This window comes from Onychostoma macrolepis, chromosome 01 (genome assembly GCF_012432095.1).
Source record: "Onychostoma macrolepis isolate SWU-2019 chromosome 01, ASM1243209v1, whole genome shotgun sequence".
Classification (NCBI taxonomy): Eukaryota; Metazoa; Chordata; class Actinopteri; order Cypriniformes; family Cyprinidae; genus Onychostoma; species Onychostoma macrolepis.
This window is the reverse complement of record NC_081155.1, coordinates 27,047,574-27,069,214: the sequence shown is the minus strand read 5'-3', so window position 1 is coordinate 27,069,214 and position 21,641 is coordinate 27,047,574. Positions and strand designations below refer to the sequence as shown.

The 21,641-nt window shown below is 37.5% G+C and overlaps 1 protein-coding gene across 6 annotated transcripts in view; it reads left to right on the top strand.

The window, feature by feature from the left end:
* Window positions 1-20,988, top strand: part of LOC131536340 (mitogen-activated protein kinase kinase kinase kinase 4-like) — a 115,263-nt gene extending 94,275 nt beyond the window's left edge. Inside the window, exons 22-30 of one of the 6 annotated variants that reach the window (XM_058769235.1) lie at window positions 5,943-5,979; window positions 7,518-7,670; window positions 7,773-7,916; window positions 8,009-8,143; window positions 8,233-8,333; window positions 11,205-11,354; window positions 11,519-11,678; window positions 12,570-12,709; window positions 19,823-20,988. In XM_058769235.1, the coding sequence (XP_058625218.1) occupies window positions 5,943-5,979; window positions 7,518-7,670; window positions 7,773-7,916; window positions 8,009-8,143; window positions 8,233-8,333; window positions 11,205-11,354; window positions 11,519-11,678; window positions 12,570-12,709; window positions 19,823-19,906 (1,104 nt within the window). In that variant the 3' untranslated portion in view covers window positions 19,907-20,988. Of the gene's footprint in view, window positions 1-5,861; window positions 5,981-7,517; window positions 7,671-7,772; window positions 7,917-8,008; window positions 8,144-8,232; window positions 8,334-11,204; window positions 11,355-11,518; window positions 11,679-12,569; window positions 12,710-14,904; window positions 15,268-19,822 lie in introns of those variants that run through there. The other 5 variants (XM_058769227.1, XM_058769208.1, XM_058769218.1 and 2 more) reach the window with 5 other exon arrangements.
* Window positions 20,989-21,641: the final 653 nt, after the last annotated feature.

The window sequence follows — 21,641 nt, the reverse complement described above, 5'->3', positions numbered from 1 at the left end:
ACGCGCTATAGGAAGAGAGGGAGAAATAAAAAATAAAATGATCCCAAACATAACTGCGGCGCATGTTTCTGTGCTGTGCGGTCAGAGAACCACTTCCAGAAATAAATTATATAGCCTAATAATTATCTCTCCAGCTCGTGTCCTGCAGCCCTGTCAAAGCGCAGAGCCTGATATGAAACAATTATTTGGGGAAATTATAATTAAACATGACTTAGTCATTAGAGTAAAGTACAAAATAACTTTGTATTGTTTCTGTTTTTATGTACTTTTAGGGTTTGGATCACATTAAAAACGTAATTTTATGTGATTGAATTATTTTCACGAAAGATCAAGCCCCGTCACCATCACTCACAACCGCTTGCACATGTTTTGCGCATGAGCCGCACACACCCCAAAATGAAACTGCTTAATCGACCATCGATAGATTTAATCAATTGCATCTCTTACCAACAATTAATTGAACGCCAATTAATCGTTGACATCCCTAGTTTACATCATGTGTTTCTGAGTGTTTCTGTTAAAATAAGTTAAAAACATGCTAGCAACATGTTAAAACATGCTAGGAATGTGCTAAAACATGTTAGCAAAATATTAGCCAAGTGTTAAAGGGATCATGAACTGCTTTTTTAAATATAAATTTTATACTGTTCTCTGAGGTCCACCTATAATGTTTTTTTTTCCATATTGCTTTTTATTAGTTTTATAACAACAACATTTAACAACAACATACCAAGAACACAAAACAAAGTACATAAAAAAAAATAAATAATAATAATAATAATAATAATAAAAAAAATAAAAATAAAAAAATGTAAAAAAAGGGCAGGCTACATTACAAATTACATAAGTGCCTAGAATAGTTACAAAGGAGAAAGATAAAACACAGAGGGGGAAAAAAAACAAAAGGGGAGATGAAATCCGCATGGAAACCACTATATCACAAATATATAAAAAAAAAAATAATAAAAATTACAAAAAATTAAGTACTACTGTTATTTAGCTGTAGGAGGAAGGGACCCCAGATCTTAGAAAACTTTATAAGAGACTTTGATTCATTAAACCGTAATTTCTCAAGGTGTATGACAGAGGCCATCTCCGCAAGCCACCTCTGAAAACATGGGGGAGCAGTGGATTTCCACTCCCTCAATATGATTCTCTTGGCCACCACCATGCCCAACATTAGTGCCAACTGCAAATAAGACAAAGATGAAACTGTGTCAGAGTAACCAAAGATGGGCAATTCCACTTCAGGCAAGAAAGCCTGGTTATATGCCGCAGAGTACCAAGAAAATATATCCTGCCAATACCTATGAAGTTTAGGGCAGAACCAAAAAGAATGAGACAACGTTCCCTCTGCGCCCTGACATCGATCACAAACTGGAGACACTGCTGGGTATATCTTGTGGAGTTTGACTTTAGAATAGTGCAGCTTGTGTACAATTTTAAACTGAATTAATTGAAGTCTTGCATTGATAGAGCAGCTATGAATTCTCTGCAGGATTTCAGATCAGAGGTCGCTAGATAGGTTGATGCCAGCATCCCTTTCCCAAGCTACCTTAAAATAATCAGAAGAAATGTTTAACTGCGATGAGAAGAGGGAAACAAATTGCGAAACCATATGCCTAGTATCCGGTGCTTGTCGCACTAGTTTATAGAACCGGTGTTCTTCATGCTGGATCCTGTAATCGGAAAAAGCTTGCTGAACATAATGCCGAGTCTGCAAGTAGCGATAAAAATGAGAGTGAGAAAGACCATATTTACTTAGAAGGTGATCGAAAGAGGCAAAGCGACCATCAGTGTATAGTTCGTTAAATGAAGAAAGACCCTTATTATTCCACAATTGAAAGATTCTGTCGCTCAGAGCAGGTGTAAAATTGTGATTCTTACAGATGGGGGAGAATAGAGAAGGCTGTGTAATACCAAGAAATTTCATAATTTGTTTCAATATTCTTAAAGAGCTATGTACTACAAAATTTTTAGAAATGCTCTTTAAAGGGGCGTTTAAACTGGCAAGTAATAAGGCAGGGAGAGAGCTCTTGTTTACAGAATGAGATTCCATGTGAATCCATGTAGGAAAATCTGAATTCCCATTCAAACTGGGCGAATCAATACTCCAGTACATCAAAGCCCTTATGTTTGCGGCCCAATAATAATGTTGAAAAACTGGCATTGCCAGCCCCCCCATCTCTTTAGATTTTTGTAAGTGTGCCTTAGAGATACGATGAGTCTTAAAACTCCAAATAAAAGGGAAAATAATAGAATCTAGATTTTTAAAAAATGATTTCGTAAGATAAATGGGTAGATTCTGAAAGAGATATAAAAACCTTGGAAGGACCACCATCTTTATAGCATTAACACGGCCGATTAAAGATAAAGGCAAAAGCTTCCATTTTTCAATGGTGGATTTAAGGCTCTTTATTGCAGCACTAAAATTAAGTTTAAATATATCTTTTGGATCTAAGGGAATAACCAATCCTAAGTATGTGAAATGGTCACGAACAATTTTAAAAGGGAGGGACTCTAAAAAATTTGTTGAAAAATGATTGCCAAGGGGAACAAATATACTTTTATTCCAGTTAATTGAATACCCAGAAAAAGAACCAAATGTTTTTATCAAATCCATTAAAGGAGGTAAAGAGTCGACAGCATCTTTTAAGAATATAAGCAAATCATCTGCATATAGAGAGAGCCTAGTTTCTACCGTCCCAATTGTAATGCCACTAATAGAGGCATGGTGCCGAATACTTATAGCCAGTGGCTCCAGAGCCAAATTAAATAGCAAGGGACTAAGGCAACATCCCTGCCTAGTCCCACGATAAAGTGGAACATAGTCAGATTTGTCCAAATTAGTGAGTACAGCAGATTTTGGGTTTGCATAAAGCATCTCTATATATGTACGAAAATTTTTTCCAAACCCAAACTTATTTAACACTAAGTATAGATATTGCCACTCAATCTGGTCGAAGGCCTTCTCGGCATCTAGAGAAATTACAGCTGACACAGAAAGCTTAACCACCATCGTAAGCGGACTATGATCAGAAATTATAATATTATTATACTTGGTCTGTGTTACGTTCGAAATGAGTTTAGAATCAATAAGAAAATAATCGATTCTAGAATATGATTTGTGCACAGGCGAAAAGGAGTAGTCTCTGTCGGATGGATGTTGTAATCTCCAAATATCGATTAAGTTGAAAGACTTGCATAAATTGTTTAAAGTACTGACTGAACGTAAAATGTGAGGGGCCTGTGTGGAGGAGCGGTCCAAATAAGCATCAAGATAGCAGTTAAAATCACCACCAATGATTAAATTAGTAGAACTGGGGTCAGAAAGCAAGTCAAAAATTTTCCTAAAGAAGTTAGGATCATCAAAATTTGGACCATATAAATTTACACATGTAATTGGGAATGCATTTATATGACCAGATACTAAAATATATCTTCCAGAAGGATCAGAGATGACAGTAGACAAACGAAATGGGACAGTTTTACGAAATAGGATGGCAACACCCCTGGCCTTTGAGGAAAAAGAAGACTGATATACTTGCGAGATCCAGTTAGATCTAAGGCGTCTCTGCTCTGTTGGTCTAATGTGCGTCTATAATATCAGCAGAGAGAGACTTGAGATGAGCAAATACTTTGCCTCTTTTAATCTGGTGCCCCATACCTCTAACATTCCAAGATACAAATGTGACATTGGTCCCCCCAACAGAACTATAAGCATCAACCTTTGTCATTGAACTTAAATATCACCAGTAACAAATCAAAGAAGGCAGTTATAAAAATAGCCCTGTACACCCCATCAAAACTCACCCCCCACCCACCACCGTTTCCCCAACTGAAACGGCAAAACTCACCCATCACCAGGAAGGGACTTACTCAGTAAGCTGTAGAGAAAAAAAAAGTCTCAATCGCCCTCCCCTACTGCTGACAAAATTCCAAACATAGAAACAAGTACCGTCAAACTCCGATAGAATCGAGGATGAACTTGAATAACTTGACTATCCGCCCAAATCAGGCCAATGCAACAACACAATAAATCAGATTCACTAAAGAGAAATCATTTGTTAGAAAGAGAATCCGCATATTTTCGTGCATCTTCTGGTGAATCGACAAATCGTTATGGAGTCCTTGAATTTCACTCGCAATTTTGCAGGAAAGCGAAGAGAACAAGACACCCCCGCTTCCTTCAAAACTTTCAGCACTGGTCTGAATGCTCGACATTTGGAGGCCACCTCCGCTGTATAGTCCGGAAAGATGTGGACCTGTTTCCCCTTGTAATACAGCGGAGCTTTGTCGCGGCTCAGACGAAGGATCAGTTCTTTGTCGCGGTCATGATGCAGCTTCGCAATAATAGGACGCGGCCTCTCGTCATCTGTAGGCTTCGGTTGTAGCGACCTGTGGGCGCGATCCACTTTGACAGGTTTCGGGAACTTGTCTTGGCCGAATAGCGCAGAAATCAGCCCGGTAACAAACTCCGTGGGATGACCTTGCTCCGCTCCTTCTTTTATCCCCACAAATTTCAAATTAAGCCGACGTGAACGGCCCTCCAGGTCATTTACTTTAGCACGAAGAAATCTGTTATCCGAGATTCTCTCTACTTCGTCCAGGCGCGAATCACAACTGGTCATGGCTAATTCCAAATCCTCAACTTTTTTCTTAACACCCGACTGCTCGGACTGTAGATTCGCCAGCACGGCATCCACCGCATCAAGGCGAGTGTTGATTGACAATTTAGTGTCCTCAATGAGCCGCTTTAAATCGTTTCCTTGCGTCTCGATGGCTGAAAGTATGGTACTGGCGGAGGCTGAGGAGAGGGAATCAGCGTCGCCATCTTTGCCCTGCTGCGCAGCCTTCGATAGCTTCTTGGAAGTCATTATTACGTTAAATGTAAAGAAAGTAAGGACTTTGCAATCTGCAACAATTAAGGAAGAAACAGTGACATCAAACTTTGGGCGAACTGGTATATTGAAGGAAATATTAAACAAAAACAGGAGTCAACTCTGAGGAGACTTAGAAAGTGCGTCTACTCCATTTGCCGCGCGCCTTCTCCATGTATAGGTCCACTTATAATGTTAACGTGATTTGTACATCAAAAAACGTAATTTAGAAGTAATAGGTCCTGTTTTTGAAACTGTGATTGGCTAACAGTTGCTAATTTAGGTTGTAGGCATAGCCATTAGCCTATAACACACAATTGAAAAATTACAGTACAATGACTCGGCACAAAAAACAACAAATACAATATTTGGGACACTACACATCTTCATAGGCACATTTATGTAAACCTTTGCTTATAAGATTAGGTCACTAGGTTCGAAAGGACAGCGCTGTGCCCACCGATGTAAAATTCTGCATGTATGTTTGACAGCCCCCACCTTATCTAATTTAACTCGCAAAGGTTGTCATCAAACTTTACTCATATTTGTTTCACTGCAATTAATTCGTTTTTATAAATGTTAACGTCTGAAGAAAAATTGCTTTAAACATCCTTGACCACAAAAAATCAAAAGAAAAGGTGCTTGTGAGTCTGAAAATTTCCCAGACTCTTTAAGTTCTGAACTGTTATCAGTTGCTTTTACTTTTTCATCTTTAACCTTCTAACTTTTATGCCATCTGTACTTCCCATTTAGTTACCAGAGTATCATGCTTGGTTTTGAATTGGCATAACTTGCATCAGTTACATTTTATTTCATGTTAAGTGTAGATATGAGGGACTTTAAGTAAATCATTTAGAGACTAGATTTTAGCTTATTTCATGAGTAGCCAGTTTCAACAAGTTAAATGAGAAGCTTAAACGCGTCGCCTTAAATTATTCTACCCTGTTTCTTGTCTCATTTTTTCCGTACTATTCATTCCAGACACAATCTTCCAGCAACACACTGCAAAAACACAAGTCTTCTTCCTCTTTTACCCCATTTATTGACCCACGTCTTCTACAGATTTCTCCTTCCAGTGGCAGTTCCCTCAACAACATGGGTAAGTCATTCTGAAGTCATGGACAAGTATTTCTTCAAGACCTAAGACTTGTTATGTGACAATATACACTCACTGGCCACTTTATTAGGTACACCTTGCTAGTACCGGGTTGGACCCTCTTTTGCCTTCATTACCTTAATTGCCTTAATTCTTCGTGACATAGATTCAACAAGGTGTTGGAAACATTCCTCAGAGATTTTGGTCCATATTGACATGATAGCATCACACAGTTGCTGCAGATTTGTCAGCTGCACATCCATGATGCGAAACTCCCATTCCACCACATCCCAAAGGTGCTCTATTGGATTGAGATCTGGTGACTGTGGAGGCCATTTGAGTAAAGTGAACTCATTGTCATGTTCAAGAAACCAGTCTGAGGTGATTTGAGCTTTGTGACATGGTGCATTATCCTGCTGGAAGTAGCCATCAGAAGATGGGTACACTGTAGTCATAGAGGGATGGACATGGTCAGCAACAATACTCAGGTAGGCTGTGGCGTTTAAACGATGCTCAATTGGTACTAAGGGGCCCAAAGTGTGCCAAGAAAAAAAAAAACACACTATTACACCACCACCAGCAGCCTGAACCGTTGAGACAAGGCAGGATGGGTCCATGCTTTCATGTTCTTTACGCCAAATTCTAACCGTACCATCTGAATGTCACAGCAGAAATCGAGACTCAGACCAGGCAACATTTTTCCAATCATCTATTGTCCAATTTTGGTGAGCCTGTGCGACTTGTAGCCTCCATTTTCTGTTCTTAGCTGACAGGAGCGGCACCCGGTGTGGTCTTGTGCTGCTGTAGCCCATTTCTTCCCCATTCTGATGCTCGGTTTGAACTTCAGCAAGTCGTCTTCACCACATCTAGATGCCTAAATGCATTGACTTGCTGCCATGTAATTGGCTAATTAGCAATTTGTGTTACCAAGCAATTGAACAGGTGTACCTAATAAAGTGGCCGGTGAGTGTATGTTGTGGTGACAATATAAAATGTCTATCGATAGACATTCTGCTATATTGAATATACTGCGGTATGCAAATATATAAAATCAGACATCACTACTCCTGAGTCTTACGTGGAGTGGAAATGAGAAAGGAGAGGCACAGTTTGCTGTTAAATGAAGTGTCATGTGACCAAAATCCAGTATACTGCCCTGTGAGGACCACTACAGATTATTCAATTTCTCTATTATTTTACTTGAATGGTACTATTACTATAGACCTACTATACCTGGAAAATATAAAGCACTGTTTTTCATTTGTATCTTTATTCTTATTTTTTAATAACAAAGATAAAATAACAAAAATCATTATATTGTGATATATAAAACTACTTGGTCATATCGCTAATCATGTGTATTTATCATTTAGAGCCAGTGTTTATAGTGTTTTAATGAAAAATCTATGCGTTTTTTTTTTTTCTTTAAGTACATTTTAAAACATTTAAACATGTGAAATATGTTTAAAGTATTAATGAATATATTTTAGCTAAATACATTTAAATCACAAGCTGATCGTATGAGTATGTTTTCTCAACAGGCTTTAGTAATGATGGACGTCTGCAGGACCCATCCCGTAAGGGCTCTGTGGTGAATGTAAACCCAGTAAACACTCGCCCACAGAGTGACACACCTGAAATCCGCAAATACAAAAAGAGATTCAATTCTGAGATTCTCTGTGCTGCACTTTGGGGTATGTAGTACACAGTAATATCCCACTGGACATAGGACATGTGGATACAGAAAATAAACAGCTTATTGTGTATTATTCCCTTTCCCTTATTTCCCTGTGTAGGAGTAAATCTGTTGGTAGGAACTGAAAGTGGCCTCATGCTTCTTGATCGCAGTGGGCAGGGGAAAGTTTATCCACTTATTAACAGACGCCGTTTTCAACAAATGGATGTTCTTGAAGGCCTTAATATTCTAGTGACAATATCAGGTTGGAAAATATGAGACAAACTTGTCAGAGCATGTTTAAATACTTGTAAATTCCTTTAGTGAATATTTGAAATGTTATTCATAATCGTACAGGAAAGAAGAACAAACTGCGAGTTTATTATCTCTCATGGCTGAGGAACAAGATTCTGCATAATGACCCTGAGGTGGAAAAGAAACAGGGTTGGACTACAGTGGGGGAGCTGGAGGGATGTGTGCACTACAAAGTCGGTAAGTAAGTTTCCAGCTGTCAGGCATGGTTAGTACAACTGGAATCTGTAGGATATGATGATAAAATTTCTTTTTCTGTCACATTCTAGTTAAATATGAAAGAATCAAGTTCTTGGTTATTGCCTTGAAAAGTTTAGTGGAAGTGTATGCATGGGCACCAAAGCCGTACCACAAGTTTATGGCCTTTAAGGTGAGTGCAATACCTGACATATTTAAGTCACACCACTTTTCCACCTAATTCAGATTTGATGTATTATTATGTTTAGGCTGAATACAAAATTTTGGAATAATTTCAGTCCACAGATCTGACTTGTGATGCAGCACTATAATTCACAATAGCCGCTTTTCCACTATCGGGCCAAGCGGTTCTAAGAACGGTCAGCTGTTTTTCCACGTGAGCCTGGTACGGTGCGGCACGATTACAAACCGTTCTCGGGCACGGTTAGACAACTGTGCTGAGCCGTGCTGGTAGAGTGCGTGTGCGTGACGTCGCCACTCAGGATCTGTCGCTTGTCTGTTTCCTGGCTGCTAGTTTCTCAGTAGCTTGCCAAGTGCGCTATTTTGAGCAATGTAAACACAAATTAGTAATAAAATCTAAAGAAATTTCTGATCATCCTCCATAACGCGGTGGTTATTTACACCTCATATCATATGTAAACACTTGTTACCGTGGCAATGACTGACGCATTTGAATTGCATTCCAAAGAGATCCGTTGTCAGTCCCACAGTGGAAAACGAAACCGTATCCGTGCTGACTGGCCCGGGTCGGCACGGAACGGAACGGTTAAGCAAAGAGAACCGTTCGACCCGATAGTGGAAAAGCGGTTAATGTTTGTTGATTTAGACCAGAAGAGTCCTGGTCCCCCATTGAGCCTGGTTTCTCTTGAGGTTTTCTGTCACCTAATGCAGTTTGGGTTTCTTTGGCTTATTAATTTGGGGTCTGAAAACAATTAATATTCCGTAATACTCCACTGACACTTATCGGATGAGGACAAAACCTTAAAGGTGACCTATTATGCCCATTTTTACAAGATGTAAAATAAGTTTCTGATGTCCCCACATTGTGTATGTGAATGCTATGTTTTAGCTCAAAATACCCCACAGATAATTTTTTATAGCTTGTTGAAGTTGCCACTTTTATGGTATGAGCCAAAACGTGCCATTTTTGTGTTTGTCCCTTTAAATGCAAATGAGCTGGTGCTCTTTTCAGAAGAGGGCGGAGCTTTAAGAGCTCATGCTCTGTCATACCAGTGTTCTGTCGATTTGTGCTACCCTGTCAGATTTTGCTATCTCCCACTAAAACAGTAGATAGTTCAATTCGACAATGAAAAATGCTACCTGTCAAATTATGGTTTATTAATGTCTACACCTACATCAACCCTAAACGTACCCTTACAGTAATGTAAATACAGTAATTATGTGTTGTTCAGGGTTGTGGCCAGAAGGGATACACCTATGGCCGGAAACCAACAATAAATTTCTGCCTATTAGATAGTGTTTTATTAACATCTACACCTACCCCAACCCTAAACCTACCCCTTACAGTAATGCAAATACAGTAATTATTGTTGTTCAGCGTGAGAAAAATTACGTAATATTGATGTGCGCATGTGCAGTAAGACCTGGTAGGACAATCTGACGGGTAGGATAAAATGCCAGGACACCGGCAACAACAAACAATCTCACACACTGAAAATGTCAGAAATTCTCAAGCAGTCGACATCACATTGCTTTCATATGCAATTTTTTATCTACCACATTCCTATTTACAATTATTCTGGTAGAACGTGAAGGCAGCATCAGTGAAAACAGGCAGAGACAATGGTAGCTTTAGCAACATTAGCCTTACAGAGTGCCAAGAAGCTCTTTCAGAAAGCCAAAGGCAAAGTTTATTTATATAGCACATTACATACACATTGGTAATTCAAAGTGCTTTACATATAAAAGGATTTAAAATAATCATAAAAAATATAATCACAACAATAAAACAAGGAATTTAAAATGATTTAAAATGAAAATGATTTAAAATGAATTAAAACAGTTAAGAATAAAAATGATTATACATAAAATACACTGCAATCGATTCAAGAAAGGCAGGTTGGAAAACAAAATATGACGTGCTTTGTCTGGAGCTAATGTTCACGTACGAAGTGTTGGTATCGATCCCTCTTTCAGAATCAACTTTTGCGAAAATCCAGCGTTGAAATGACCCTCATTTGTGAGGCAGTCTGGCATAAAATGATTAGCACAATCATATAGGACACAATCAATAGGACGATTTTTTCCCAGTACATTTCCTTCGAAAATGAAACTTAACCACAGTGTCCTCAGCGGCTCAGATGGAGGGAGTCTTTGGAGACTCCTGTGTTTGTTGGTGCTTCTCACTCAGGGCTGTGTCTATGTTAAATAGGGCAGAGAGTGTCACAAATGGGCAGGACTTTTTCCCTACGATGACATGTGCGTAGGGAGAATCTGGAATCGCTTGTTCTGAGAGACTGTTTATGATTTATTGGGATTATAAAAAAAATGAGTGGGTGGATTTTACCAGGAGTAGTGGTTTTACCATTGTAGGCTGGTTGTTTTCACACACTGTGGCCACATAACTGTGTTCAGACAACTTATAAAAATGATTTTTGCATAATAGGTCCTCTTTAACTGAAATGTTCTGAGTAGTGACGCTATTGTTTACAAGCGGAATCAGATTTGTTCATAAATTGGTGAATTTTGAACTGATTGAATCAACATTTGAACTGAATTTAGCTGAACAACAGCATTATTGTATTTTTAGAGCTGCTTCGCATTAGAATTGAATTAGTTTTTTTAACTGACAACATTGCACCATTGCACCACTGCTGTCATTTCATAAGTGAAGAATTTTACAACCCTAACACTATATTTCTGTGAAGCTGCTTTCAACAAACAGTCTGTATTGTATATAGCGCTATGAATATAATGGTGACTTGACATTGAATTGCAGGTTGTAGTAATAAAAAATGTAAAGTTTTTAAAAATCGGAGTGGTGGTTGTATCTCTTAACTGATATTGCCATCTTGTTTTGTAGTCGTTTGGAGACCTGGTCCACAAGCCTCTCTTAGTTGATCTCACTGTGGAAGAGGGTCAAAGATTAAAGGTCATCTATGGCTCCTGCTCTGGTTTTCATGCTGTAGATGTGGATTCAGGGGCAGTTTATGACATCTACCTTCCCACACATGTAAGCTCTTTTAGGACTTTGACTACTGAATTAAGTATTGTCAGATGCTCTTTTTTTATTCCAGCTTTTATCATTGTGATCTTTACTGTTTTAAATTATTGAAGGACCAGTCATGCTTTCTATAATCACTTTAATCAAATACTTTGCACTTTTCTTTTTCTCAGATTCAAATGAGTATCCAGACCCATGCCATCATCATCCTCCCAAACTCAGAAGGCATTGAGCTGTTGGTGTGCTATGAGGATGAAGGTGTGTATGTAAACACTTATGGAAGGATCACCAAAGACGTGGTGCTGCAGTGGGGTGAGATGCCCACTTCTGTGGGTAAGCTGAACATTTGTTCCACTTCTTATTGCAGAAAACATGCAATGTTTCCTAGTGGGAAACAAGAGTCCAGTGATGGATGAAGTACATAAATAATTTGCTTGAGTACAGCTAATGAAATATTAAATAGAAACTTTGCACACCATCAGTCAAATCCTCTTCATGCTCAAAATCATATTTCTCCCACATTTAGGCTCATTACTTGGCTCGTTAACTGGAGACTTACTCCATCTGAAACATTGAATCAATGAGTTGTGACAGCATACAGATACCTGTTCTGTTCACAGTTTCTGTCATAATCCATATGCTTGACTCGGCTGACAATAGGACAAATGGGAGAGTAACGTTTTTAGTAATGTGGCTTTGATGAATCCAATTTAAATAGCTTGTTTGCTTCTCAGTACAGCCTTCAGAAGGATCCCAGCATCAGGAACAAGTGGATTGTTTATTTTTAATAGTTCCCAGGTTGACGGCAGGTCACCACAATATATGTGTGTGTACTTGTTTTAACTATACTTGTGAGGACCAAATGTCCTCACTTATATTTTGAAATACTTTGACAACCCACTAGTGAGCACATTTTACTGGTCCTCACTAGTCAAAGGGCTTATAAATCAGCCAAAAGGTGTTTTTATTTAAATCTAATGTTCTTCACATGTTTCTTTGTTGGTGAGTTTAGGGGTAGGGGTTGGGTTAGGTGATAGAAAATATCATTAACCTGATAGAAAATTAATGAAAGTCTATGCAATGTCCTCACTAAGATAGCGAAACAAACATCTGGTGTGTGTGTGTGTGTGTATATTTCCTTTTTCTGATTTTGATTTATGTCAGGAATATATCAGTTAATTGAACTTTAATTGTGATTATGAACTCTTCTGCATCTTTTTGTAGCTTACATCAGATCGAACCAGATCATGGGCTGGGGGGAGAAAGCTATTGAGATCCGTTCTGTTGAGACTGGTCACCTGGATGGTGTGTTCATGCACAAGAGGGCACAACGGTTGAAGTTTCTCTGTGAAAGAAATGACAAGGTTAGACATCCACACGATTACCGATTACAGTGCACATGACGTCACACACTCTGTAACAAGTATAAAATACAAAGTTTGCAGTTTGCAATAGAATTCGCTATTTATAACGTATATCATTTAGCTGTAAATTGTTTTTAGACTATAAGAACTTTAATTCACAAATTACCTCAAACATCGTACATGGCATTTCCTTTACACCGTGTCTACACCACACGTGAGAAGCACGGCACAACAAAATACTATAGAACCCATTATAATCAGTGATGCTGTCTACACTGGATGTGGCGTGGCACAACAAATCCCCAACAGTAAACTGATGCATCATCCTATTTGTACGTACTGACACAAAGTTCAAATGGTTTTTAACGGTCCTTTTGTCGCGTCCAATGTAGACAGACTTTAGCTGTTGCGGCTCGGTGCGTTAAGTGTTAAAAGGGAGAACACTTCCAATCTCAAGAACTATCTCCAGTCGCTATTTGCAATTGATGCCAGCGATGACCCTCTTGCTTGGTGGCAGAACAATGAGGCAATACCCTCTCTTGGCCACGGTTGCTAAGAATGCTTTTGTGCAACAAGCACACCATCTGAACACGTGTTCAGTGCGGCTGGAAACATCGTAACACCAGTGAGGTCCTCCCTTAAACCGGACAGTGTCAACCTCTAGTTTTTCTGTCAAAGAATTTAAAATCTGTATAGAAAAGCCAAGGCAGGCTTAAAGCATATGTTTGCGTTCTAATTGTTGTCAGACCAACGCAGATTTTCCAGCATGATGAAAATTACAGGCCTCTCTCATCTTTTTAAGTGGGAGAACTTGCACAATTGGTGGCTGACTAAATACTTTTTTGCCCCACTGTATATATGTGTATATATATATATATATCCATTACCACCGCGTTGGTAAAAATCTACCACAGTCACAGCCCTGAAGTCAAGTCATCTTTATTTATATAGCACTTTATACAATTCAGATTGTCAAAGCAGCTTTACAATATTAAACAGGAAAATAGTGTCAATAATGCAAGAGGATGATAGTAAACACTCAATTTTCCAGTTAATCAGTCAGTTCATCATTGATTCTGTAATGATATTGTCCAGCTCAGTTCAGTTCAAATAGTATGTGTGCAATCAAGGCGACAATGTTTCCAGAAATTAAGTGTCCCCAACTAAACAAGCCCCAAAAGTGACCGTGGCAAGGGGGGACAAAATGTGAAAAGAGAAACTTTCTCCTAATTTCATGTCATTCCAAACCTGTATGACTGACTGTCTTACATGGAGTGCAGAAAGAGAGGAATATCTGCTACAGATACAGATACTATTTCTATACTGTTGCCGCATTAAAAAAAGCAAGCGTTACATTATTTTCCTGACAGATAAAAATAGGCCTTAATTGAAAATGTACAGCTCACTTAAACTGGCTGATAAAGATTATTTGTAGCTCAGCCTTTTTAATTCCACAGAACATTTTTTAGCCAAACTGTGATGCTTCATTCAGACATTTTGAAAGATGATATTTTTGGCCATTTAAAAACATCAGTCAAACCAGTACAATGCTGCTGGCTGAAGTGATCATCTGTGTAATTCCCTGATTTTAATAATTAAATTAATGTAATTAATTCACTAGGTGTTCTATATTCTATAGATGTTTTATGCACCCCACAGTAAGATGAATAAAAGATGCCATATATATTTTAATAAGTGAATAAGCCCGATTCGGACGGTAATTGTTTCTCATATGGACGTCTGTAAAAATAAATTTACATATCACCTCAGTGATAAAACTAATGGATTCGGATGGCGATTTATTCACAGTGAAGGAGTGAGTTCTTGATCCTACAAACCCGGGAACGTGCTGCTCACGTGGCCAGTCAGATGTTTGTCTGCTGTAAATAAAATTAATTTTATTTACGAATGTATTCTTATTATTGTGTAAAATGTATTAAAAATACTTATGTACAATGTATTCTTATTATTCAAAGCATATTTTATAATATGTAATCCTATTTATTTGATTATTTAAATCTCCTGTTTATAAATAGGAAAATAGAGGCGCTATTGTTGTATATAATTATACGCGGTATAGTTATGTACGTATCTGTTTATAATACACATTTTAAAATTGTGTTGCATACCTGGTGCGGCCATTATAAAGACCCATTTAGAATGTTTACGTGCTTTTCTTCTCTTTTTGCTCCTAGTCGCTGTGGTGGAGCAGTTATGAAGTATTGTTCTTTTAAATACTTTCCAGCATTTCAGAAATAAATATGTATACAAATTACACCGAAGTACAACAGTTACTGTACGGTGTTCGGGAGTGCTCAAAAAGGGTTTAAACACTGAATTTTGAATCGACTTCTTCTCGTAAACTCAGAGATGTGGATTCAGACGGCAATTAAATTACCACACGACCTTGGTGTTTGTCAAAAAACAGTAGGTACTTCTGCCGGGGATTTTTACGGGGGTTGTAACAGATAAACACCGACATCCTGGATTCAGACAGCAATTAAATCACCGACTACCCCCTGTAAATGGTGAAAATCACTTACGTCCCCCTGAGATATGGAATTAGATTTGTGCCAAATAAAATGAATGTAATTTTTCAAGAAACTTATGAAAATATCAAGTGAAACTGAATAAAATGTCTTTGAAACTAAAAAATAAATAAATTACAGGCAAAATCTTTGACCTCATTTATAATACACTGCAGGTTTTGCAACTGTTTTCTCATCTTTCATTCGTTGATCTGTACTTACAAATGCACTTCCAGAGTTTTCATTTACGCTTCTAAAGTTTTCATTTACGCTTCTAAAGTTTTCGTTTACGATTCTGAAGATTTCATTTACGCTTCTGAAGTTTTCGTTCGCCATTCTGGCACAAAGCTCTCGTGGGGGCGGGGTTAACAGCGGTGTGTTCTCATTGGCTACTGAGTTTTTGATTGACAGATTCTTGACCTGGAAGTGAAGGCGTCAGTATCGTTGCGCCTGTGTGGATGTGAGCGTCTGTTAGCGGCTTCCTATTTCATTTTAATGATATAAAGTTAGGAGTTTTGTTTTTGAATTCAATCTGTATTCATCTGTTGCTACTACTCTGTCAACATAAGCTTTTAGGAGCATGAGAAAACGCGAGAGAAAAAGATCATATTGAGGTTTAATTATTAAAGTACTGTAATACTGGAAATATTGTATAATGTCCAGTGTTCTCTTATTATATGTGTTTATTGCTCTTGATTCTTTTGCATTATAGGGTCTAATTAGGTTGAGCTGTTACATTTGATATACAATACTATACTGTGATATTCAGACGTCAAGAAAGTCTCACTCCAACCAGGCAATCAAACTCATTTTATTACATATCCCACACAAACAATGTTCTTGCTGCCAATTGTTTTTATCATGCTGATCATTTTGTTTAGTTATTTTATTTAGTTAACATCATCATCTAACATTTAAAATTGGAAATACATTTTTAACAATCATCAACTCTTTCAAGTGTGACTTTTATAAACCAGTTGAATGAATGTAAATGAAAATATGAATGAATTCAAATAAATTGACATTCTTTATTGTCACTATAGCATATACACAAGTATCAAAGTGAAAGTCTTGGATGCAATTATGTTGTGACAGGAAAGACCAGAATCCACAAAACACTAACTGCATATATACATAATGCACAGTATTATTATAATTTACATTACCACACAAAATGCACAAGAACATAACATACAGAATGTTTAAAATTCATATGTTTTAAACACTGCAATGATCCTTTCAACAGTTCCTGTTACAGTATAAGTTACAAAACAGTGAATGAGTATGTAATGTACTGGAGTGCAATATCAGTCTTTACGGGGATAGTCCACGCCAAAAAAAGAAAATTCTTTCATTTACTCACCTTCATGCTATTCCAGATGTATATAACTTTCTTTCTTGACACAAAGATTTTTAAGAAAATAATCCATCTCTGAGAATCCACATAACACAAGTGAACTGTAACCCACGCACATTCGACAGTTGAGTGGAAGCGATTATTAATAGTCAAAAGTTTATATTATTAGTGTTTTTCTTATCTGTTGTTTCAATTCAAAAGATACTGATTTAAAAACTAAGGTCAGATGGATTACGGTCACGGTCGCTGTGTGTGGTTTTTAAAGCATCTTTAAGACTCACAGAGATTAATTATTTGCCTAAAAATCTTAACTTGTGTTTACCTGTCCAGTAGAAAGAAAGTACAGTAATATGCATTTGAGACAGCATGAGGGTGAGTAAAATTAAAAATATATATATTTTTATTTTTGAACTATCCCCTTAACAATCATATGCTGTTGGTATGCCAATTCGAGATCAGCAAAGACTAATAAGAATAAAGTGCAACCTCTTGTGTACTTGTGAACAGTGTTTGTTTTATCTAGAGCTCCAAATAAGTAAAAATATTTGCATAATATCAGGTGCCTGAAGATGAAGATCCCAGTCATTCAAAGGTGATGTGTCTGAACACAATAAGATTCTTGTCTGATGAGGGCAGTGGATCTCTGGTGCGATCACTACATCCTCTGGGTCAGCATCAGAAGTTTATGGAAGAGTTGCTCTTCTCTCTGGAAACAGAGAAAGGACATGTATCATAGTCTAACAATACAAACTGCTTTGAACTCCCATGGCACATTTCAAACTTAAAATATTTCAAACAAATAAATACACAATATAATTATTTAATATATATATTAGTATTAACTTGGTACTAAAATACCTCAAAGTTATGTACCATTAATCATCTGTAATACCGCTGTGTAACCATTAGATGGCTCTGTATAGCCCTATACAATCATGACTGTGTATACCCTAGTTGCTGGAAACTGTTTTCAGTCATAATTATTTGCATGTATTAGGTTTTGCATTTGGATATATATTTAGGCATTATTTGTCAAAGTTTGTTTGTCCCCGAAATGTTCATCTGAAGTGAGTATTTTTTCATTAACAGAAAAAGCATGGTAAAAAGGCTTACATTGCTAAAGCTGACAGCGCAGTGATTGACAGCGCGCTTGTAAAATAGCATTGGTTATTGTCAGATACAGTAAATTTAGTACTGTACACTCTATGTGCTGGGGGAAAATATGAACTAATCGAAGCAAATATGATCTAATTGAAGACTGTAACTGTGTGTAGATAACCAGGTCCTGTGATTGGACTAAATCAAGACAACTTACCGTCAGTATCCTGATAACAACGATGATTGATGATCATGATGATTATATCATTCATCTGTGCTATTCCTAAGAAATCATCTCATCAATGTAGTGTAGCAGCAGAAAAATACTGATAAAATAATAATAAAAAATCTTTATATATCATTTTATATCATTAAAATGAAATAGGAAGCCGCTAACAGACGCTCACATCCACACAGGCGCAACGATACTGACGCCTTCACTTCCAGGTCAAGAAGCTGTCAATCAAAAACTCAGTAGCCAATGAGAACACACCGCTGTTAACCCCGCCCCCACGAGAGCTTTGTGCCAGAATGGCGAACGAAAACTTCGGAAGCGTAAATGAAATCTTCAGAATCGTAAACGAAAACTTTAGAAGCGTAAATGAAAACTCTGGAAGTGCATTTGTAAGTACAGATCAACGAATGAAAGATGAGAAAACAGTTGCAAAACCTGCAGTGTATTAAAAACGAGGTCAAAGATTTTGCCTGTAATTTATTTATTTTTTAGTTTCAAAGACATTTTCTTCAGGTTCACTTGATATTTTCATAAGTTTCTTTAAAAATTACATTCATTTTATTTGGCACAAATCTAATTCCATACTGAGAAAAAATTACCGTCCGTATAGGGCTTTAGTCTAAGTAATACTGCTAAAAAAAACTGTTAATAATAACAGTACCACCATAACACCAAGTCAGTTAAACTTCAGGGATATCAGTCTGTCAAGTTAGTAAGCTTAAGTGATTGTGAATCAGTGTCGCCTGCTTTGGTGCAATTCAAAGTGACAACAGGTGCACTGGAGAGGCAACAGCAAGACAACGCCCATGAAGGGAATGGTTTTTCATGTAGTGGCCATAGACGATTGCTTTATCCTTATCCTTTCTGACAGATTTGTATCTAGTTTTGTGTTTTGTTAGGGTCAGTGCTTGTAGCATGGGGCAGTACCTGTAACCCAGTCAGGTTGCACAGGTAGTCCAGCTTCTTCCAGGATGACAATGCCGTTGGTGTGTCTTCCAGCGCAGTCTAAAGTGCATGAAGAAGACACTGAGCCTGGCTCAGTTTCTGGATGAGAAAGGCACTGATCCCATTGACTGGCCCTCACATTCCCCAGATCTGAATCCAATTGAGAACCTATGCAGTAGGTAGCAGCACCACAGACTGTCCAGAAGCTCACTGATGCTCTGATCTAGTTCTGGCAGGAGATCTCCCAGGAAAACCTTCCGCTCATTTCGTCTCATTAGGAGCATGCCTAGATGCTGTCAGGAGTGCATACAGACATGTGGGAGTCATACATGCTAGTGACTTGCACTATGATTTGCTTTGATAAAAATTCATGCAAGTTCAATCAGCCTGTAATTTAAATTGTTTACTTTCATTTTTGGTGTGCTGTTGAATCCAGGGTTGATGATTTTGGTTTCCATTGACCAATGTCACATCATTTTATTCTCAACGAATTACTGTTTTGAATATTTTGTTCATCGAGATCCAATGTGTGATTTAAGTGTTCCCTTAATTTTTTGTGCAGTGTATTAGCTTGTACTTACTATAGAGTTAGGATTAGGGATTGGTTTTGGGGTTAGTTGCATGCAATTATGCGTAATTTACTGTTATTATAATATTAAGTACATGTAGTGTGGAACAAAGATACCATAAAATAGTGTTGCTATTTTTGTCCTGTTGATAAAACACTCATTAATTTTTTATGCAATTACAAATAAAGATCCCATTGACTTTAATTGTATGTACACACTGAGACATTTTTCCTGTCCTCTATTGTGAAGAAGAAAAGCATACAGGTTTGGAATGAGGGCTGAATAAACACTGACATTTTTTTGAGGAGGGGTAAACCCTTTATTGATTGTAAATTATATGGCTGTGTCATCTTAACATCTGCAGTCACTTTGTTTCTTTAGGTGTTCTTCGCCTCTGTGCGCTCTGGAGGGGTGAGCCAAGTTTATTTCATGACACTCGGACGGAGCAACCTACTTAACTGGTGATGAGGATGCTTTCCTCTAATGAAACTACCAACAGACTGTCTTTCAGAACTCTGTGGACCCAGCATGACAAATATTAATGCTAAATTGAATTCTATTCTATTCAAGAGTCTTGTGCTATCCTAAACACCTGCACTGTTGTGGGGAAAACAGAGAATCTTAAGAATGTAAACATAAAAGACATTCTGAAAGGGAGTAGGAGCTTTATGTGGAAGGGTATTATGCCATTTGTTATGTCCACAGCTCTACTATCGGTGATCTGCTGTATCTCTAATGGTTTTTTTGTTTTGTTTTTTGTTGTTGTTGAATCTTACACCTTTGAACATTTATTATTATTCAGGGCTTTGTTTGCTCAGTCTTTGTTATATCAAGGAATTGATGGGCTGAGAATTAATACTCTAGTGTATGTAAGTGTATTTCCAAGGACTGGCCATCTGTGATGATATCTCTCTGTTGTCTTTTTTTTTTTTTTTTCTTTCTGGGAAACTGTCAATTCCCCAAAGACATGGGACACACAGTATCATTGTACTAGTGACGGTTAATATAGGGATGCAGTTTCTTTTCTTTTTCTTTAATAATATTAACTATACATTTCATGAGTGTCCTTGTTATTTTATAGGTATTGCACTTGTTAAATAAATTCCAAAGTATATTCCCATTGATTTGCAGAATGGATGGTTTGAGTGAAGGAACATTACCAAGCAAATTACCATGCATCTTTGTAGGCATGATACTATATTTGCTGACCGTATTTGTGTATGGCTTATGGTCATAATATGGACAAATAGATAAAACGCATTCAGACTGTCACAAGTTGTTTACAGGCAAAAATAGAGAGGATCAATTCAGTGGTATATATTGATAAAACAATCGAGGAGCACCAACCTAACAAAGACAAGAATGGACAAATAACAGTGAAACTGAGGGCTATACTGTATATACACACAGACTAAATGAAGACTTAAACAAGACACAGGTGAACATAATCAGTTACCACAGAAACAAAAGAGAAAATGCATAGAAACAAAGGAATGAAACAATATCAATATTGTTTGTCTGGTTTTAAATAAACATTAAAAATGAAGAAATTTTAATTTTGGCACAATTTTGTCCTCTCAATAGTGTTAATATGGCGACTAGTAAATACCCTAAGATTTGTCATTCTAGAATGTATGAAATGTCTGTGCCCTGCTCTCCTCTCTACAGCCCAAGTTCAGTGGATTTTGAGGTTAATCTACACTCTCCCTACAAACACAGGAACATTTATGTTTGGTCAGTACAGACCTCTAAATCCAACTGCATAAAAGGTCAGGGCAGTGTGAATTGGTATTTAAAGCATGATTTAATTTTTTTATTTATTTTTTATAAATCTCATGTGGTCCTCCAGATTTACATAATATCTTTTAAGAATACATTATTAAACTAAAATTAAGTGCACTTTTTTTTATTAGCATTCAAGAGTAAAATTACATCAAAGAGCTGCCTTAGAAATGTAAAATATAGCCCATAGCCTTCAGCAGTTGGTCTCATGCAGACACCTGTTTACTTTTGTCCACAAAGCAGATGGTTGTCAGTTGGCTGATCCTGAGGGACGGAGGGGGGGGGAGAGTCGGCAGCTAAAGATCAATTAGAGAGTCAGCATAAGTCATTAGCATGTCCAGTGGCCCTGGACACTTTTGGTGGCATTTATCCTTTTGTTCAGTCATGTTAATTGTATGACTGATGGCTAAAAACACTT